The sequence below is a fragment of the Prionailurus bengalensis genome, chromosome B2 (assembly GCF_016509475.1).
Source record: "Prionailurus bengalensis isolate Pbe53 chromosome B2, Fcat_Pben_1.1_paternal_pri, whole genome shotgun sequence".
In the NCBI taxonomy this organism is placed as follows: domain Eukaryota; kingdom Metazoa; phylum Chordata; class Mammalia; order Carnivora; family Felidae; genus Prionailurus; species Prionailurus bengalensis.
The window spans coordinates 121,069,234-121,088,512 of NC_057349.1; the positions used below are offsets into that span (position 1 = coordinate 121,069,234).

The 19,279-nt window shown below is 45.4% G+C and overlaps 1 protein-coding gene across 1 annotated transcript in view; it reads right to left on the reverse strand.

Annotated features, from left to right (window-relative positions):
- Positions 1-152: 152 nt before the first annotated feature.
- SLC2A12 (solute carrier family 2 member 12) overlaps positions 153-19,279 on the reverse strand; it is a 59,870-nt gene continuing 40,743 nt past the window's right edge. The window contains exons 4-5 of the mRNA XM_043592417.1: positions 14,799-14,931; positions 153-2,356 (exon numbers count right to left, since the gene is read on the reverse strand). Coding sequence (XP_043448352.1) covers positions 2,251-2,356; positions 14,799-14,931 — 239 coding nt within the window. The 3' untranslated portion in view covers positions 153-2,250. The remainder of the gene's footprint in view (positions 2,357-14,798; positions 14,932-19,279) is intronic.

Here is a 19,279-nt window from a genome sequence, read left to right on the forward strand (position 1 = left end):
TGCTGTGTGAGCGTCACCTGGCAAAATGTCCTGGCTGACCCACTAAACTTAACAAAGCTGGGAAGAATGAGCGTGTCTGAGGTCTTCTGCTGGCTCTTCACAAGTGCTGTAAATTTTTTGATAAATAAAAACTGTGAATATATACATACACATTGTAAGTATTCCCCCTTTTTTATTTTTGAAAACCAAAAAAAGCTCTGATTGGGGACATGTTGGGTAAAAGTTGGTTCGAAGACAGAATTATTTAGTCACGGACTCAGGGTAATAAAAGACACGTGTAAGAGTGTTTAAGGTACCGAAGTTGAAATCACCAGTTGAAACCACCTAAGTTTATGAACAATTTCCTACCCATTTATGATGAATGGCTAAAACAAACTGCTAATGTATACGTAGTGCTCAGACTTTGAAGGGAACGTGTAACAGTTTTGTTAAATATCTCACAATCTGGGACGCTTGGCAAAGAAAACAAATGTGTATCAATTCCCTGTCTTGATTAAAAAAAAAAAAAAATCCCAGCATCTAATTCCACTGAAGATTCATAATAAATTTCTTAAATTGATCCTCTAGAACACACTTTTCCTTTTTCCAAAAAAAAACAAAACAACACACAACCACCCAACACATGCTCTAACTTGCATAGGAAATATGCTGTGGTAGAAGGAAGGTCTCAAGTCTCCCTTCCTCGTAACTTTCCCTGCCAATTTTCATTATGTAATTCATTTCAGAATCAGGACTTTTAGTCATTCTCCTGAGTCTCTGCTAGTACAGTTTCCCTATTAATTATACAGATTTGTAGTCTTCCCATTTTGTTGTAGGGAAATGACTAGGTCATATACCCTTCTGTCAAACTGGGGCAGTTTGTTTGGGGCCAGTAGAAAAATCCCAACCTGAATAACGAAGGGTTTTGGCTCTTAGGATTCTCTTTTCTTCAGGCCAAACGTAATCGGTTACTCTTTTTCCAGTTAGGTTATTCGTGCCTTAAGTCTTTGTGTGCCTCCCATAGCTTATAATATAGTAACTTAATGGGTTACTCCTGAAGTGGGTCAAGATTCTTTATTGTAGGTTCTCTGTCGTCCTATCCAAATTGGTAAAATGCCCCACCAAGTCCTAATATTCAACTGGAGAAATGCAGAGGAAAGCAATTCATTGTTGTGGTAAAAACTCAAGCTTCTGGTATAGCTGGTGACCTCTGTTTCATCATAGAGAAGAACATAGGGAAGGAGTTGTCCTGATGTCCTATGTCTGCAGTCATCTGAAAGTCAGCATCAATTATAGCCAGTATGCCATGACCTGAGGTAGTGATATTCCTGAGGAGTGCAAAGAATTGCAGGAAACTATGGATCGCTATTAAGTCATGAAAGCCTTACAAGGAGAGAGTTTTATAAGCTTGACTGCATAACTCAAACCTAATTGATTATAGAGATTTGGATAAATAACCTAATGGCCTGACTCCTTTTCTAATGTTTTACTAACAGCTACTACGAAGTATATATGGTCCCAGGATTTGGAAATTGCCTTTTCTATTCATATATATTTTTTTAAATGGATGGAAAAGTGTTTGTTTTTCTTAACTATGGCACAATTGTTTCTTTTAATATGTGATAATACATAAAATTTATAAAGGGGTATTTTGCATTACACTGTTGTTCATAATTCATAGAATGAGCTGCATAATCTTTGTACTTGTTGAAATATAATTAGGAATTATCACTGAAATCCTAGCCAGGATCCTATCCTAATCTAAAACATAGGTGCAATTGTCCACGTTGTGTCCTTTTTTACAGAAGACCCAGTGTAAGTACTGTCGTAGTGGGCAAAAAAAAAAAACCCTGTAAGCTCGTGTCCAGGCCACTTACGTGTCCGGATAATAAAGCTGCGACTGGCCTCCGTACGTACATACCTTAAGGCAGAAGTTGATCGCATTGCTAGTTCATGGTTTTTCCAAGGCTGCTATGTGAAAGGGGTGGGAAGTATTGAACCAGCCAGTATTTTTCACCTAGTATCCTACTCAGAGTAAGAGATCACTTGGGATCTTGCACCCCATTTACACTTTGACAGGTGGACATGAAAGGTTGTCCTTATCATTTCAGGGTGTCCCTCTAAAACTAGCTCCGTGACCCTAAGAAAACATGGGAGTGGCCGATAGGTGTTGGTACAAAGACACCCTTCTAATTTGTCAACACTTGGAAGGTCTGAGGCCATTAGATCTCCGGAGAAAGCCGCCTTGCTCGTCCCCTACCACACCGCTTTTTACACTCCAAGAGCTGCTCTTGGGGGTTTTCTTTTTTGAAGCTGTTTTGGCACTAATTCCTCTTGATGATGACTCATAAAACAAATGTTGTTTTTCACAAAGTTCCTGAAAGAGAAAGAGGCACGAATGAAAATGTCGCTCTTAATTTATAGTACTGGGGTAGGGGGGGAAGGGTGCAGGCTTTTTTTTTTTTTTTTTTTTTTTTTAAACCACCCTGGGCCTCTCATGTTTTAGCTAAGCAAAAAAGACATTTTCATTGTAAAGCCCTGATGTATCCTGACATTCAGTACCCCACAGAACTTGGGTCGATTTCATGCACAGGGTAATGGGGAGGTGACTTCTCCGAACACAATCAAGGCATTCCTACCAGCAGAGTCCAAGGACAGTATTACACAGAACTAATGGCGATAACGTCCCAGATCCTATTTTGTCTCCACTTCTCGAACCCAATTAACGTGCCTGTTTGTATATCTACGTTGTCTGCCTTCTGCATTATCCCCTTGCTCCGGCATTAATTTCTTTTCCTACAGGATTATTCCCATGATGGGATTATTTCCCATAAAAATATGCCCTAGTATTTTACGTTCATTTAAAAGTGAAACAAAGGGATGCCTGGGTGGCTCAGTCGATTGAGCATCCGACTTCGGCTCAGGTCGCCATCTCACGGGTCGTGAGTTCAAGCCCTGCATCAGGCTGTCTCCTGTCAGCGCAGAGCCTGCTTTAGATCCTCTGTCTCCGCCCCTCCCCCTTCTCTCTCTCCAAAATCTACATTAAAAAATAATGATTAAAAAAAAAAAAAAGCCACCTTTGAACCTCCGCTTTCAAAGATCTTTTCCTGTAACTTAGCCACTTACTTAAGTGGCTACTGTGCACCTAGTACTACGCTAGGTACTGAAGATAGCGTGGATATAGAGTCCTGCTTTCAAGGAGCTTACATTTTAATAAAGGAGACAGGCACATAAGCACCTGATTTCAAGTAGTGAAAGTGTGAATGAGAAAAGTAAACGGAAAGAAAAAAAAGAAGGAAAATAGTTGGGAGAGAGGCGACTATATCCCGCTGGCATCGCTCCCAAGAGGTGACATGTGATCAGAAACTGTAACAAGAAGGTAACCATGTGAAGCATTAGAAGCACTGTGTTTTCAGAAAGATCAGAGCACGGTGAGTACACGAACGACAAGATGGGGTCGGGGAGGTAGGTGGCAGCCACAGTGAGAAGCTTGCATTTTATCTGAAATGTAATTTGCACCATAGCATTTGGAGCTGAGGAATGACATTTGTAAAAGATCAGGCTGACTGCCCCATGGAGGGCAGACTGTAGAGGGCCAGGGCTGGAAGACCAGTGTGGAGGTTAGTGTAGTCCAGGAACTCCGAATGGTACTGGCTCAAAGTGTCAGATTCATGTATGTCATGCCGACAGATTTAACGAGACCTAGTGACAGTATAGATGTGGAGCACAGTGATTATCGTGGATGAATCCTAAGCGTCTGGCCTGAGGAGCCCCTCCCCACTACCCCCAGGCAGAAGGCTTATGGAGGAGGGTGTGTGCATTTGGGTGAGTGGGTCTGAGAACCAAGAGTTCTGTGTAGGTCATGTCAAGCTAAAGACGCCTATTAGACATTCCAACCAAAGATGTTAAGTAAGCGGTTAGATTTGGAAATTTGAAAGTCAGGTAAAAGGTCAAAACCTGGAGATAGGAGACATTTGGGAGTCCTCACTTTTTGGATGGCTTATAATGCCTTAGGGATAGGTCTAAGAAGTAGACGTAGGTATAGATCTAAGGACTGAGTCCTGGGCACTACTGGGTTTTTTATTTTTTATTTTTTTTAATCTTTATTTTTGAGAGAGAGGGAGACACAGAGTCTGAAGCAGGCTCCGGGCTCTGAGCTGTCAGCACGGAGCCTGATGTGAGGCTCAAACTCACAGTTCGTGAGTTCATGACCTGAGCCCGAAGTTGGACGCTCAACCGACTGAGCCACCCGGGTGCCCCTTGGGCACTACTGTTTTTAAAGGTATACAGGAGGAGGGGGAGAGGGAGGAAGCAAAGGAGACCACGAAGTGACTAATGAGGTAGGAGGAAAATCAGGGAAGAGCGGTATTCCAGAAGACAAGTGAAAACAAGTGTTTGCAGATAGGGAGCATGAGGAGCTGGGCAAGTGCTTCTGGGAAGTCGAGTAACGGGGACCGAGAACTGTCCCCATGTTTGGTAACTTGGAAGTCCTAAGTAGCCTTTGGAGTAAGAACATGAGCAAGTCTGAGTGGAGTAAGTTCAAGAAAGAATGGAAGGTGAGGACACAAAGACAATACAGAGTACAGTAAAACCTTGGTTGGCGAGCATAATTCGTTCCAGAATGTGCTTGTAATACAATGTGCATATCAGTGCGAATTTCAAGAACCATTGGCTCAGTTGTGATCACGTGACATTCGGTGTCACGTACTACTCGTATTGCAAGACATCGCTTGGATATCAAGTTAAAATGTATTAGAAATGTTTGCTTGTCTTGCACAACTCTCACAGAACAAGTCACTCGCCATATAAGGTTTTACTGTACTTGAGAACTGAAAAGTAGGCAGGGAAGGGGTGGGTTCCTGGAGGGAACTTGAAGTCTAGGGAGGTATATTGTTTATGACGGTAAATACTGCAGCTCTGTGTGTGTGTGTGTGTGTGTGTGTGATGATAACCTCAGAGAAGGGGGAAGTTGATGCACTCAGCGCATAAAGGGAAGAGCTGGCATAGATGGATATGGGCATAGATGTAGGTAGTTTAGTGGATGGCATGCAGGATGAGTTGGTCTCTCTATTTCTCTTTTGTCAGCGAACTGAAAAGGCAAGATCGTCGGCAGAGAGGAAGTGGGAAGGGTACTCAAGGCTTGAAGAAAGAGTATAGAGTGTAAGGTAATCCTCTTGGAGAGGAGGGAAGTCAACTCTCTGGGCAACATGGGTTGTTGGACTCGCCCGAAGACCTACTTGAGATTTGTGTTCATAAATCTAAAATCAGTCTTGTCAACACGGTTGTGTGTCTTCTTCAGCCACGCTGTGCCCCCTGGGTGCATGGATAACATAAGAAATGGTTTCATCAGAGTTGGGTTTTCCCGAAATGATGGAGGAAGCGAAGGCAGGGAAAAGGGAGCGGTGGTGGTCCATGAAGTCTGAGCAGGGGAAGCCGATGGCTACTCAGTGGATTCCAGGCCCTGGTGTGGCGCGGATTTGTTGCGGTGCTGGTGCTTGGGAAAGTGAGCTAGGGCGCAGAGGGGTCACAGGGCGAGGGGCAATGACAGTCCGTGATAACGACCATCCTGTTTGCTCCCCTTCCGAGCAAAATGACAGAAGGGCTGTAGCTGATTCCCTCACTTCGTGAACTTCTGTCCCATCTCAAGCCTCAACCCTTCCGTCCTGTCACTCCACTGAGACTGTGCCTGACAAGCCTGCGGTCACCTTACTCTTTGTACTTGACCTCTCAGCAGCTTTTGGTACCATCTGGTCCCATCTTCCTAGAACACTTTTTTTTTTTTTTGGTTTCAGTGATCCCATGGTCTCCTGGCTTTCCCCCAAACTCACTATCAGCTCCTTTTCAGTCTTTATGGATACTCCGTCTCCTCTGTTGGATCTCTAAATGTCGGATTAACCTAGGGCTTGGTTCTGGACTTCCTTCCCTTCTCTCGGCTCTTTGACTAGATTTCATCCGGTTCCACAACTTAAATGCCATCTACAAACTACATAGCAGCCCAGTCTGACCCTGTCCCTGAGTGTCTTTCAGACTTATTATATATCACACAGCTGGCTAATAATATATCTCCCTGATGCCTAATGATCATCTCAAAATGAATATATCGAGAATAGTACTCTGGACTCTCTCCATCCCCGAAACCTAGTCCTCCTTGTGGCTACCCTATTTTACCATCCATGTAGTTTCTCAAGCTAAACATTTAGGTGTCATCCTGACTACTTCATTGCCTTACTCTTATATCCAATTCATTCATTCATTCATTCATTCATTCAATAACTTTAGCTGAGATCAATTAGCCAGTGAGGCTGGTAAAGAAGTTCTCTAAGAAATAAACCTTAGGGCACAAAAACTTTAAAATAGTGGGAAGATACAACGGAACCAGTAGAGGATGCTGACAGGAGACAACCAGGAGGGGGGGGGGGGTCCTCGAAGGCAGTGAAGCCAACTATTTCAGGAGGAAGGGCATGCTCACCTCGGTCCAATTCTGGGAATGGTCACCACGCTAGCCATTAAGATGAGGAAGGAGAATCGACCACTGGCTTTAGCATTGTAGGGGTAACTGGGATGCTAAAAACAGCAATTTCTGTACAACGGTGGCCATAAAAGTCTTACTGGGGCAGGTTCATAAGAGAATGGGAAAAGAGGAACTGACAATGAATATGCTAGAATTTGCTCTAAATGGTAGCAGAAAAACAGCAAAAGCCAAAGAGAAAAGTGGAATCAAGGCCATTTTTTTTTTTTTTTAGATGGGGAAAAATTGCACAGGGTTTCCCTGCTGGTGAGCAGTTGAGATAAAGGGAGAGGTAAAGTGGGCATGATGCATGGGTGAGCAGAGAGAACTGTCAGAGAATGTCCTGGAAAAGGCATGGGGGGAGAACATGAAGTGATCGGCCTCAAACAGGAATGCTGAGGCTAACAGAGAAAACCCAGAGGGATGGTGGCGCATTTGGATACAAACACGTGCGGGTTGGTGTGCCAGGTTATGGAAGTGTCCATTTTTCTCAGTAAAGTCAGAGGGGCAAGGCCGTCAGTGGGAGTGAACAGGGCTAAGGAAGAAGGGAGGTTTCCAGACAGAGAAGGCAGTACGGAGCAGTTGTCTAGGAGACAAGCAGTTAATGGACCAGGGACACGTGTGATCGCCAGGCAGCAAGCACTGAGGGCCATTTGAGGTCAATGGTCGTGATTCGAAATGAGAAAAACCCAACACCGCACTTGTGTGCTTTCTCAGCCACGTTCCGCTGTGCGACTGCAGAGGCTTACTTGGCACACCTCAAAATGTAAATCAGATCATGTCACTCCCTGCTTAAAATATTTTAGTGGCTTCCAATTGTACTTAGAATGAAATCCAAACTCGCTGGGCCTGCAGAGTTCTGTACGCTCGTCTCTACCGACTTTCTGACTAATCTCACACAGATTTCAGCTTCCTGGGCTTCCTGCTGTTCCTGGAACGGGTCAAGTGCGTTTCGGATTAGCCTTTGCGCTGTTCTCTCTGCCCGAATTCTCCTTCACCCTACCTTGGTTGGCTCCTTTATTATCACATAGATTTTATCCTAAATGTTGCCTCTCAGAATAACCTTCTCAGATCAGCTGATCAAAAATGGCCCCCTGGGGCACCTGGGTGGCTCAGTAGGTTGAGCATCTGACTCTTGACTCTTGATTTTGGCTCAGGTCATGATGTTGAGGTTCGTGAGATCGAGCCCCATATTGGGCTCCACACTGACAACAGGGAGACTTGCTTGGGATTCTCTCTCTCCCTCTCTCTCTGCCCCTCCCCCACACTCGCTCACTTCTCTCTCAAAATAAATAAACTTTAAAAAAAAACGAACAAAAACAAAAAACCTAGGCCCTGATTAGGAGGCTCTCTTATTGCCATGTTTTAATACGGCCTTTTTGCTTGTTGAGTAATGTTGCCGTAGCACCTAGAACAGTGCCTGGCACGTATTAGATGCTCAGGAAATATTTATCAAATCAGTGAATTTGGGTGAATGAATGAAGCAATGACCTGCTGGAAGCGGAAAATAACCTAAGTCTCAGAGCCAAAATATTTCCAAAACGTTAGCTTGTTAATTTTCTCCATTTGTTCCCGCTTAAACTGAGGAAAAGCATCAAAGTCACAGCTGAAATAGCAAATATGGCAAACATCCCATTTGGAGTTTGTGGCTGGCAGGGCAGAAGTTCAAAACAAAATCCTTTCAAATTACATTCTTGCTGAAATCTTGTCCGACCTCTCAGCTGAGTCACTGCTTATTTTATAAGAAACTTAACAACCTTGGGAGAATATTTGTTTTCTCAGCCTCGCGGAGATGGAAGCACAAGATCCGAACTCCGGAGATGAGGAAAGAAAAGTGCTAAGCGCGGTATGCAGGCTCAACTTCGAAGTTAATTTGACATTATAAATTGCTTCCTTTCTTACTCCTTAGGAAGTCATCGGGAGGTACATGTCAGGACTATCTCTTTCCATGGTGGCAAAAAATGATTCACTTGTTTCATAGACTCCTAAATTTGCAAAGACTTGCTTGACATAGCAGTGTCCTCCCGCAATCTCTAAGCTCCCTTAAGCTTCCGCGTCCAAGCGAGCTCCCTGGGCTTTCTGCTGCCCCGCATTTACTTAGCTGGTTGGAGAACCATTATGTATTTTATCTTTTTATTTTTGTCGCCGACATTTCCCTCCAGGAAACCTTTTTTTTTTTTAAATATATGAAATTTATTGTCAAATTGGTTTCCATACAACACCCAGTGCTCATCCCAAAGGATGCCCTCTTCCATAGCTGTCACCTACCCTCCCCACCCTCCCACCCCCCATCAGCCCTCAGTTTGTTCTCTTTTTTTTTTAAATTTTTTTTTCAACGTTTATTTATTTTTGGGACAGAGAGAGAGACAGAGCATGAACAGGGGAGGGGCAGAGAAAGAGGGAGACACAGAATCGGAAGCAGGCTCCAGGCTCTGAGCCATCAGCCCAGAGCCCGACGCGGGGCTCAAACTCCCGGACCTCGAGATGGTGACCTGGCTGAAGTCGGAGGCTTAACCGACTGCGCCACCCAGGCGCCCCTTGTTCTCATTTTTTAAGAGTCTCTTAGGCTTTGGCTCTCTCCCACTCTAACCCCTCCAGGGAACCTTGTCTAATGTACAGACTTTGGCCAGTCTGCACAATTCGGGCTGCTTACATTTTCATTTGAAAAGCCTTTGCCAACCTGCTTCTTCGAGCTCAGATGAACCGCAGGCTCTCTACTTCTAGATAAACAGGAGTTAGCCAAGGGTTCCCAGAGCAACTCTTTCCGCCCTCCGTACTGGGTTTCCGCACACCATACACCCTAGGAGATGCCTTCACTGCTGCTGTGAATTTCACGTGCAGGATTGGTTTGCCACCTCCTCTTTTATAATTCTCCGCATCAGAGCTCGCATCTATTTTTGGCCTCCAACACCTGGTACCCGTGTCGTCTTGTCTAGGGTTCATGGTGCTTTGGCTTCTGGATTCCTCTTACTCTGCCGTTTATCACTTGAGGTTCGGACTTAAGTGTGAATACCTTGCGTGACTCACAAGTAACAAAAATGTGATTCTTTCGAAAACCTTTCATAATCCAGAGCTTTACTGATTTAGACGGATTCCTTCCCCACCCTGACGCTGAATGAGTAAGTTTTGTTGCGTTTTAGACAGCCAAATCAGATACTGCTAGGGAATGTCTTATTCTGGAGGTCTATTAGATAGAAAGATTGGCTTCTCTGAGGGTTTGTCCTCAGATTTTTGTTTGGTTTGCAATTGGATACATTCTGACAGCCCCGTGTGAAAAATAGATCTGAAAGTTTCTTAACCTTAGCTCATCCAGAGCGTTCCTTCTGCTTCCAAGTTAGACTTAAAAAGTTAATTCCTAACTGCTTTCTCCCTGCCTCAATTCTGTAGTGTTGTTCACGAGAATTTTAACAAACCTTAATGTTTTAAAGGAATTTCACACCCCCAGCTAATAAATGGGTAGTTAAAAAGTGCTTACGCACACGGTGGACGGACTTACCATGAAGCCAATGACACATAAGCCCCAGGGTCCCTCCCTGCACAGCCTCTTCCAAGACCTACATAGTCACACCTAATTTCACATTCATAATTTGTATTTTTTTTTCCTTCGACGGGGCCCCTCAAAAGCTTAGGCTCCACGAAATGTGGATCAGCCCCCACTTACATCCCTATGCACTGATGTGTTGAGGACCGTCTTCCGACCGACACCGGTCTCTCCGCTCCCTTGGTCCATTTGCATGTCCCAGAGGCCCCTCACAGACAGTCCGTACAGACTGAGTTCAGGGTTGTCCCTGAGCCCCACCAGGCTCCTGCCCCCCAAACCTGCTCCTCCTTCTCCTGGTCTTACGAGGGCACATGTCGCCATTGTGTATGGGGTTAGTTCTCTAAGCTTGAGGGAGATTTGCTCCTTTCCCTTGACCATCTTTTCCAATCCAGGTCTAAGTTGTCTGGTTCCATCCCGACACGCCATCCAGCCCCATAGTTTTCTGTCTGGTTTCGTCAACACACTCCCATCGGTCTCCCTCACTCAGCTGCCCCTCCACTTCCATTCTCTGTATTTGGCCAGAGTCCTCCTTCAAAAATCGGTAACTCTTCCCTCCTGTTCGGTTACTTTATTTTTTCATTTTTATTTTTTGAATTTTTAATGTTTATTTCTGAGAGACAGAGCATGAGCATGGGAGGCGCAGAGAGAGAGGGAGACACAGACGCTGAGGCAGGCTCCAGGCTCCGAGCTGTCAGCACAGAGCCCGTCGCGGGGCTTGAACCCACGAGCTGTGAGATCGTGACCTGAGCCGACTGACCCGCCCAGGTGCCCCTAAACAGGCCCCACTGCCTTTAGCACCAACTCCAAACTCTTTACCAAGAAGGACGAGCCCCTTCCTGACTGTTCTCTGCCTTCTGCTCGGCACTCCCGTCTCAATCCTCTTGTCCTCTCCAGACCACACCAGCGAGTATACTGGCCTCCGCGTGTGATCCCCCTGTGTCTCGCACCTACACCTCTTTGCCCAGGCAACTCCTTCAGGATTCTGCTTCGGTATTATCTCTTTCAAAGGAAGATTTTATAGATGAGATCCTCCAATATAGGCGATCTTCCTTTGAGCCTGCCAACAACGCTAAATATTTGTAATAGTCTGTTTTCTTGCCTGCCTTCTAAAGAAGCTATGGATTCTTTGTCTCCTGCGTCTTCAGTTCTTTCCTAGAACGGTGTCTGGTGGAGAGCAGATGGTCAAAAAAGAGTTGAATGAGTAAGATGAAACCGTGGGGAAGGGAGTGGTGTGGTATAGCCAGTCGGGCTCACTTATCTGAACACATACCTCTGCCTCTTCCCATTGCACAGGCTCCATTCAACTGTAGATGAAACCACACCCTACAAGCCACAGATCAACACCTATTGTGCTCCACACGGTCATCCAAGCTCTAATCCCCCCACACAATGAATTCAGCATTGGCCTTGTTCATAGGTTATCAAATTGAACAGCGGATACTTTTCCACCATCCTCTAGGAATCAAGATTATGCTAGGCACCACACAGAGGTTCCGGAAGAAAGACAATGGGCAGAGGCCACTCCTGGAAACCAAGACTTTACCACTTAGCTAAGGAGGGGGAACCCCTAGAGTCCTAGCTACGCCAGTAGAGAAGAAAATGGGACTCGAACATGTGAAAAATCCAGGAGAGAGGAATGCTATCCAGGGCTGGGGTTATGCAGGGCTTCTAAGATGAGGCTTTGCATGGTCTCTCAAGGCATAAGGATGACCGGCTAAATCGGCGGTGGTAACTATAATGTAGGAAGAGAAGGAGAGATAAAGAAATAAGTATCAGTGAGGCAGGAGGGAAGCCAGGAAAGAAAACTGTTTCACAGGCGCTAAAAGAGAATTTCAAGAAGAGTAGGTGTGGAAGAGTCAATGTGGTTAAAAACAGTTTTTTGTGTGCGTGTGTCCATCTCATCAAGAGATTAAGTCAATGTCTACAGCCCTTGATTCTGGGCTGGCCTTGGGACTTGTAGGATGCTAGAGAGTAATGCAGGTAATGCAGTGTGACTTCCAGGACGTATACCCCACAGGGCCTTATAGCTCCGGCTCCCACCGCCGTGGAATGCTGCCCAGAGTCTGCCGTGTGAGGAAGCCATGTTAGATTGGAGGCTGAGGCCACGTGAAGGGCAATGGGAGCTCCCCACTGAGTCAGCACCCGCCGCCATCCTGTGGCTGAGGCTCCCTTACACCGTCCACTACGGCGGTCCCTCCTGCTGATGGAGACACATGAGTGCAGCCAGGCTAACCGAGCAGAGGCACCGCCCAAGCAAGCCAAAGAATCCTGGGAAATGGGAAATGGTGTATCTTAAGCCACCACATTTGGGGATGGTGCGTTCCACCTGAACAGACAGCTGATGTGAAACAGGTGACAGGGAAGAATGAGAAGCGAAGAATGAACAACAGATTTGGAAGTCTTTAGCGTCCTGGCATCTAAGTCCCCGAAAAAGGCCTTGAATCTGAATCAAGTAGTCAGATGAATGCATAAAGTTACCAAGGTCTGAGGCTACTAGTTATTGGAATCAGGTATCTGTGACAGTCCTGTTGAGATTCTGTGCTCTCCAAGAAATCCAGTCAGTTGGTTTCAACTAGCATAGGGCCAGGCAATGTGCTGATCAGGCCAAGGGTACAGCCGGCTTTCCTGACAATTACATGTCTTCGTAAATGAGTAACCTTCGTTTTCATTGTGTTTTTTTAAAAATGGGGGCCTTATCTGTATTAAAAAGTAATCCTACAATTTGATGTTTAACTTACAGCTTGAATTAAGAGAAAAGTCCTTCTGCTCACTTAAGTGAAATATTTACTTATGTATTTATTTATTTTTTAACGTTTATTTATTTATTTTTTTTTTTTTTTAAATTTTTTTTTCAACGTTTATTTATTTGTGGGACAGAGAGAGACAGAGCATGAACGGGGGAGGGGCAGAGAGAGAGGGAGACACAGAATCGGAAACAGGCTCCAGGCTCTGAGCCATCAGCCCAGAGCCTGACACGGAGCTCGAACTCACGGACCGCGAGATCGTGACCTGGCTGAAGTCAGACGCTCAACCGACTGCGCCACCCAGGCGCCCCGACGTTTATTTATTTTTGAGACAGACAGAGACAGGGCATGAATGGGGGAGGGTCAGAGAGAGAGGGAGACACAGAATCTGAAGCAGGCTCCAGGCTCTGAGCTGTCAGCACAGAGCCCGACGCAGGGCTCGAACTCACGGACTGCGAGATCATGACCTGAGCCGAAGTTGGATGCTTAACCGACTAAGCCACCCAGGCGCCCCTCTAAGTGAAATATTTTAAAAAGGCAAACCACTCTCGGGGCTCCTGGGTGACTCAGTCCGTTAAGTGTCTGACTCTTGATTTCGGCTCAGGTCATGATTTCACAGTTGGTAAGATCGATCCCCGGGTTGGGCTCCATGCTGACAGCATGGAGCTTGCTTGGGATGCTCTCTCCCTCTTTCTCTGCCCCTCCCCCCCTTCTCTCTCTCTTTCTTTCTCTCTGTCTTTCTCTCTTTCTTCTCCCCCCTCAAAAATAAATAAATAAACATGGGGAAAAAATGCAAACCACTTAAAAGTGTATAAAATACAAAGCGAAAGTTTTCCAAACCCTACTCTACACGAATATGTACACGTCCAGCTACCATCAAATCACCTATCAGGTATGTTCTTCCTTCAGGCAAAAGCTGAAGCATCATGGTGCCCACATTTCCTGTAGCAATCATACATTTTTCTCCAGTGCATTGAAAGACTTTCTGGAAGAAATTCCCAAACTGTAAATAAGTCGTGCCCTCCCCGTATATTGAAACCCAAGAGCAAGAATCTCTCCATGTTCAAGTGTAATGATTTAATCCGAGGAAGAACGAGTTCCCCTTCATTCCTGGCCCCTGTGCATCACCTCCTTGCCCTCCGTTGAGCAGTCAGAGCTGTGAGCTCTGTTACCAAAACCAAAGAGTTTTCTACAGCCCCTGTCTAAGTTAAATGGTCTAAACAATCTCTCTATGTGAGATGCGTTTCACCAGTTTTCTGAATGCTATCCCTGCGAGAAACTCTTTATCTTCTTTTTTTTTTTAATGTTTTTTCAACGTTTATTTATTTTTGGGACAGAGAGAGACAGAGCATGAACGGGGGAGGGGCAGAGAGAGAGGGAGACACAGAATCGGAAACAGGCTCCAGGCTCTGAGCCATCAGCCCAGAGCCCGACGCGGGGCTCGAACTCACGGACCGCGAGATCGTGACCTGGCTGAAGTCGGACGCTTAACCGACTGCGCCACCCAGGCGCCCCAAAACTCTTTATCTTCTTAAACTCGTTTTGATTGTGCCGCATTTGGAATGACTGAAGTCACTGAAACTCGAGTGTTCCTGATAATCTTAGCCTTAACAGGTGTTTAGGGCTTAAAGACAACCTACACGTGTAATAGGAATAGAAGCCTATGGTTCTGGCACGGGATGATCATGGCATTCCAAGACTTACCTGAAACCCCAAACAAACAAACTAACAAAAAAACCCCTCCTGGCTGGGGGACCTAGGGAGACGAGAGAGGTTCTTTGAACATTTCTGAAAAGAGCTTTGAAAAGTTCACCTGTTAGAAAGCACTGGTTATTCTAACTCCTTCGCTTAGTCACCCAGATTCAACACATGGCCCTAAAAGCTGCAGTTGTGCTCTGAGATATGGCTTCACACCGTAGGGAATATCCTGAAATAATTTCAGATGTCATCATTATTCAGTTGTACATAAAAGCTGCATTTTTTGGGACCAGAGTGTTGTGCAGAGAGCAATGCATAGAATACTTACCCTTTGGCCAGCTCCGCTGATATCTGTTCCAAAGAGCATCCCTTCGTCTCAGGTATAAACACAACAACAAAAACCAGGGATGCGAGGCTCATGATCGTGTATATAAAGCACACCCATGGCAAGCCAATGAGATCTACAAAGGACAAAAGAGACTGATTAAAAATGTGGGTTTTGCTTTTTGTTTTTTTATTTTAGAGAGAGAGAGAGAGGGAAAGCAGGGGAGAGGGAGACAGAGAGAGAGAGAGAGAGAGAGAGAGAGAGAATCCTAAGCAGATTCCACCCTCAGTGTGGAGCCCAACACAGGACTCGATCCCAGGACCTTGGGATCATGATCTGAGCCGAAATCAAGAGTAGGACACTCAACTGACTAAGCCACCCAGGCATCCCTAAAAATGTGTTTTGTGTTGCTTTGACCCACTTTGTGGACAGCTGCTTCTTAGAGCATATAAAAAACATGTGTATTTCCGAACACGCTGGTAGGGTATATACCCAGGGAAACAGCAACTACAAATTAAAAATACAGTCAACCTCCGTAAGTGTCATGTTTACCAACTACCCCAGCTTGCCCTGTCAAAGTAAATAGAAGCCTTGTGGCTACCACCATTTAAATCCAATGCCATTGTGCCATCTTCCTGCTGAATATGCTCATTGCCAAAAAGAAAAAAAGACCTCAAACAACACAGAAACAGAGAAAGCAGAAGGTAAAATATCTCCTCTCTCTCTCTCTCCTCACCCCACAGTTCCCCTCCTGGGAGTACTGGCTGTAGCAGTTTGGTTTCTATTTGGTGGATATTTTAAAAGACATTTATACAGATGCACTTTTCTTGAAATGAGCTCACCCGTCTTTACCCTGACTCAAATACGTCACTCGTATTGGCAATATTCATTTTAGTAGCTGGCAGCATTTTTGTGATGCCTCTTCCTGGATTCAGAGAAAAAAGTGATAACTCCTTTTTTTTTTTTTAACGTTTATCTATTTTTGAGACAGGGTGCGAGCAGGGGAGGGGCAGAGAGAGAGGGAGACACAGAATCTGAGGCAGGCTCCAGGCTCTGAGCCATCAGCACAGAGCCCGACGCGGGGCTCGAACTCACAAACCGAGAGATCATGACCTGAGCCAAAGTCGGACACTTAACCGACTGAGCCACCCAGGTGCCCCAGAAGTGATAACAGTTCTAATGAAAGGCATTAGCTTGCTAAGATTCATCAACAAGAAGCCGCATCCTCTCCTGCCAGCCTGGTGTTTCCTCTGACTCCTTCTGGTCAAAGATACAGTCCTTTTGTAGTTACTGACCAAGGTTCGAGGCAAGTTAACTGGCAAGAAGCGGCCCCCAGGGCACCGGAGCCTGGCATGGGCACTGCGTTGCCCCGGGCTTAGCAGCAAGAAGTCCAGCCTGGCAGGGACTTGTGGGAAAGAAACTGGCTCTTAATAAACACAGGCTCAGACTGACCTCAGCCAGAGACAGTGCAAACAGCCCTTAACAGCCGCAGCCACGAATCCCGACTGGTCAGTCAGGGAAAAGTGCAGTGGGGAGGTTTGGCGAATGCAGCGTGGAAAGATCTGGGCATATTAACCACCTGCCAGTCAGTGAGGTGAGGAGAAGCAGGAAGAAGGGACAGTGCTGCAGTTCTTTGGACAGTTGTTGTTTTTTTTAGTTTTTTTTTTTTTTTTAACATTTATTTATTTTGAGACAGAGAGAGAGACAGAGCATGAACGGGGGAGGGGCAGAGAGAGAGGGAGACACAGAATCCGAAGCAGGATCCAGGCTCTAAGCCATGAGCCCCGAGCCGGACGCGGGGCTTGAACTCACGGACCGCGAGATCGTGACCTGAGCTGAAGTCGGAGGCTCAACCGACTGAGCCACCTAGGCGCCCCTGGACAGTTTTAATTAAAGTCCGATCCCTTGTGCTTTCCTTGCTGCTGGCACAGGCTTTCGCCCCAGTGAGGGCTTAATAAAGTGCTTGTAGAATCGGTCATCCTTTCCTCTCTGGGACATAAAACCGGAATATAGACAGTGGGGAAAAAAAAAAAAAGATCACCTCATCGAACTCGTCCTCTGTTCTGTTTGAACACTTTCAGTAACATGGAGTTGATGAGTTGATGGCTTCAGAGATTCTCACCGCACAGTGGGCTGGCCCAACTGTTACAAAGGCCTTCCTCACTCATTCTGAAGTCCAAGTACTACCTTTCAAGAGCTCTGGCTCTGGTCCTGCTTTGCCCTCCGGGTCAGCTCTCCAGTCCCTTCGTCATGACAGCGTGACAGCCACGCAGGCACCCGAGCGAGCTCCCATCCATCCTTTCCCTGAGCATCTTCTCGCCCCAAACACACAGGACTTTCGCAACTTTTCTGCACAGACCGCGGGTCACAATGCCCATCCAGGTGCCCTCCCGTGCTGGGCACACGGCAGCCCTCTTTTTTTATTTTTAAATTTTTTTTTAATGTTTATATTTGAGAGAGAGAGAGAGAGACACAGAGTGTGAGTGGGGGAGGGGCAGAGAGAGAGGGAGACACAGAATCCGAAGCAGGCTCCCGGCTCCGAGCTGTCAGTACAGAGCCCGACGCAGGGCTCGAACCCACGAACTCTGAGATCGTGACCTGAGCCGAAGTCAGACGCTCAACCGACTGAGCCACCCAGGCGCCCCTTGGGAAGTTGACTTTTGAAAGTAAGCACAGCCTTCCCTGTTCTCAGCAAATTCGTGTCCTGCCACTTTGCTTTTATGAGAGACCTACCTCGGTATCTGTTTTTGCTAACTGAGAAAAATCCAGAGAGGATTTTCGCTCTTAGGAAGTGCGAGTTGCTTTGCTTCAGGCCATTTCGGCTTCTGAGTGGTTTGGTAGACACACTCTACTTTCGAACAGCGGGAGAAACCTGTATCGAATTTCAAACGCAGCCCGGTGAAATGTCACCTACAGGTTCATTCCAGGATTTTTAAGTGAATGTGCTTTCCCAACGTTTGTTCTAAATGCAGGAGAACTTCTGAATGTGCATTAGCTCATCTTACACATTAGCTAGCCTTCCCAGAGACTTATGTCATCTTTTCCCATCCCTGATCGTTTCCATTCTTTCTTCTATTTTTTCATTACAATTTTAGGTATAGTTGACACACAATGTCACACTGGTTTCAGGTATCAGGTTAGTGATTGGACAAGTTGACACATTATGCCATGCTCACTCCATTTTTGCATTTATATTTCCTTTCTGCACATCAAGGGGCAGATAAGGGGTGTGTGTGTGTGTGTGTGTGTGTGTGTGTGTGTGAAGGTGAAGCGTACAGGCCTATGCACGTGATCTGAGAAGGACACGTATGGTTGGTGCTAATGACCAGTTTCTTTGTTTCCTTTAATCTTAGGCTATTTCTAAAAAACGTGGGACATTTGAAAATGTTATGTAAAAACCCAAACCATGGTTAGTGAATAACTCCAAAACTGAATTTCCAAAAGTAGATGTACTCAAAAAAAAGTGGTTGACAGGTATTCAGAAGTATAGATATAGACCTTTTCGAGTACACATCCACTTTTCAAAACTCATATTTTATATGTATTTTTTAATATGTATATCAGATACACATACAATGGGAAAAGGAAAGGAAGAAAACAGCTCCTTAGTAATTTTGGAAGATGCTGGGGAACTGTCTCATTATTTTGAAAACTAGAAAATCAAGAGAAAACGTCAAGCATTTACCTTGCCTTTTTCCTACGATTCATCCTTTAGGGCAGGCAAATAACTAATGAGAAGAAATTCCTCCTTAGAGAAATATCAATGACAAAAATACAGAAGGAGCGATGCAGTGAAAATAACGGATCTGGGGTGCCTGGGTTGCTGAGTCAGTTAAGCATCCGATTTCAGCTCAGGTCACGATCTCGCAGTTTGTGAGTTCGAGCCCCTGTGTGGGGCTCTGGGTTGACGGCTCAGAGCCTGGAACCTGCTTCAGATTCTGTGTCTCCCTCTCTCTCTGTCCCTCCCCTGTTCGTGTTCTGTCTTTCTCTCTCTCTCTCTCTCAAAAAAAATGAATAAAATATTAAAAAAATAACACTTAAAAAAAATAACGGATCTGGGTGATGATCCTCGAAGGGGCCTGAATGACAAAGTGGGACACAGACAGACAAGCAGACACACAGGGTGTGCCTTTGTGGCAGGACACCCTCCGTCATCTGTGAAGGAGTTTATAGACAAACAAATGAGAAAATCTAAATCTGCTCTCAAGCCTCGAGATCTAAAGAGCAGTTCTCAGGAAACCCAGAAGACAGAAGGCCACGTGACATGACTATAATCAGCAAAACCCAGCGTGGGGAAAACTCTTTGAAACAAATGACCCAGTTTCTTCATTACAAATCCAAAGATGGGCAGGAAAAGGAGGAAATGGAGATGAAACCTACAAATTAGGAGCCATGTCAATCAACGGCAGATTGTGTTATTTGGATCGTGATTCAAACAAAGTATAAGAAAATATAAAAAGTGTATAAAAGACATAAAAAAATAA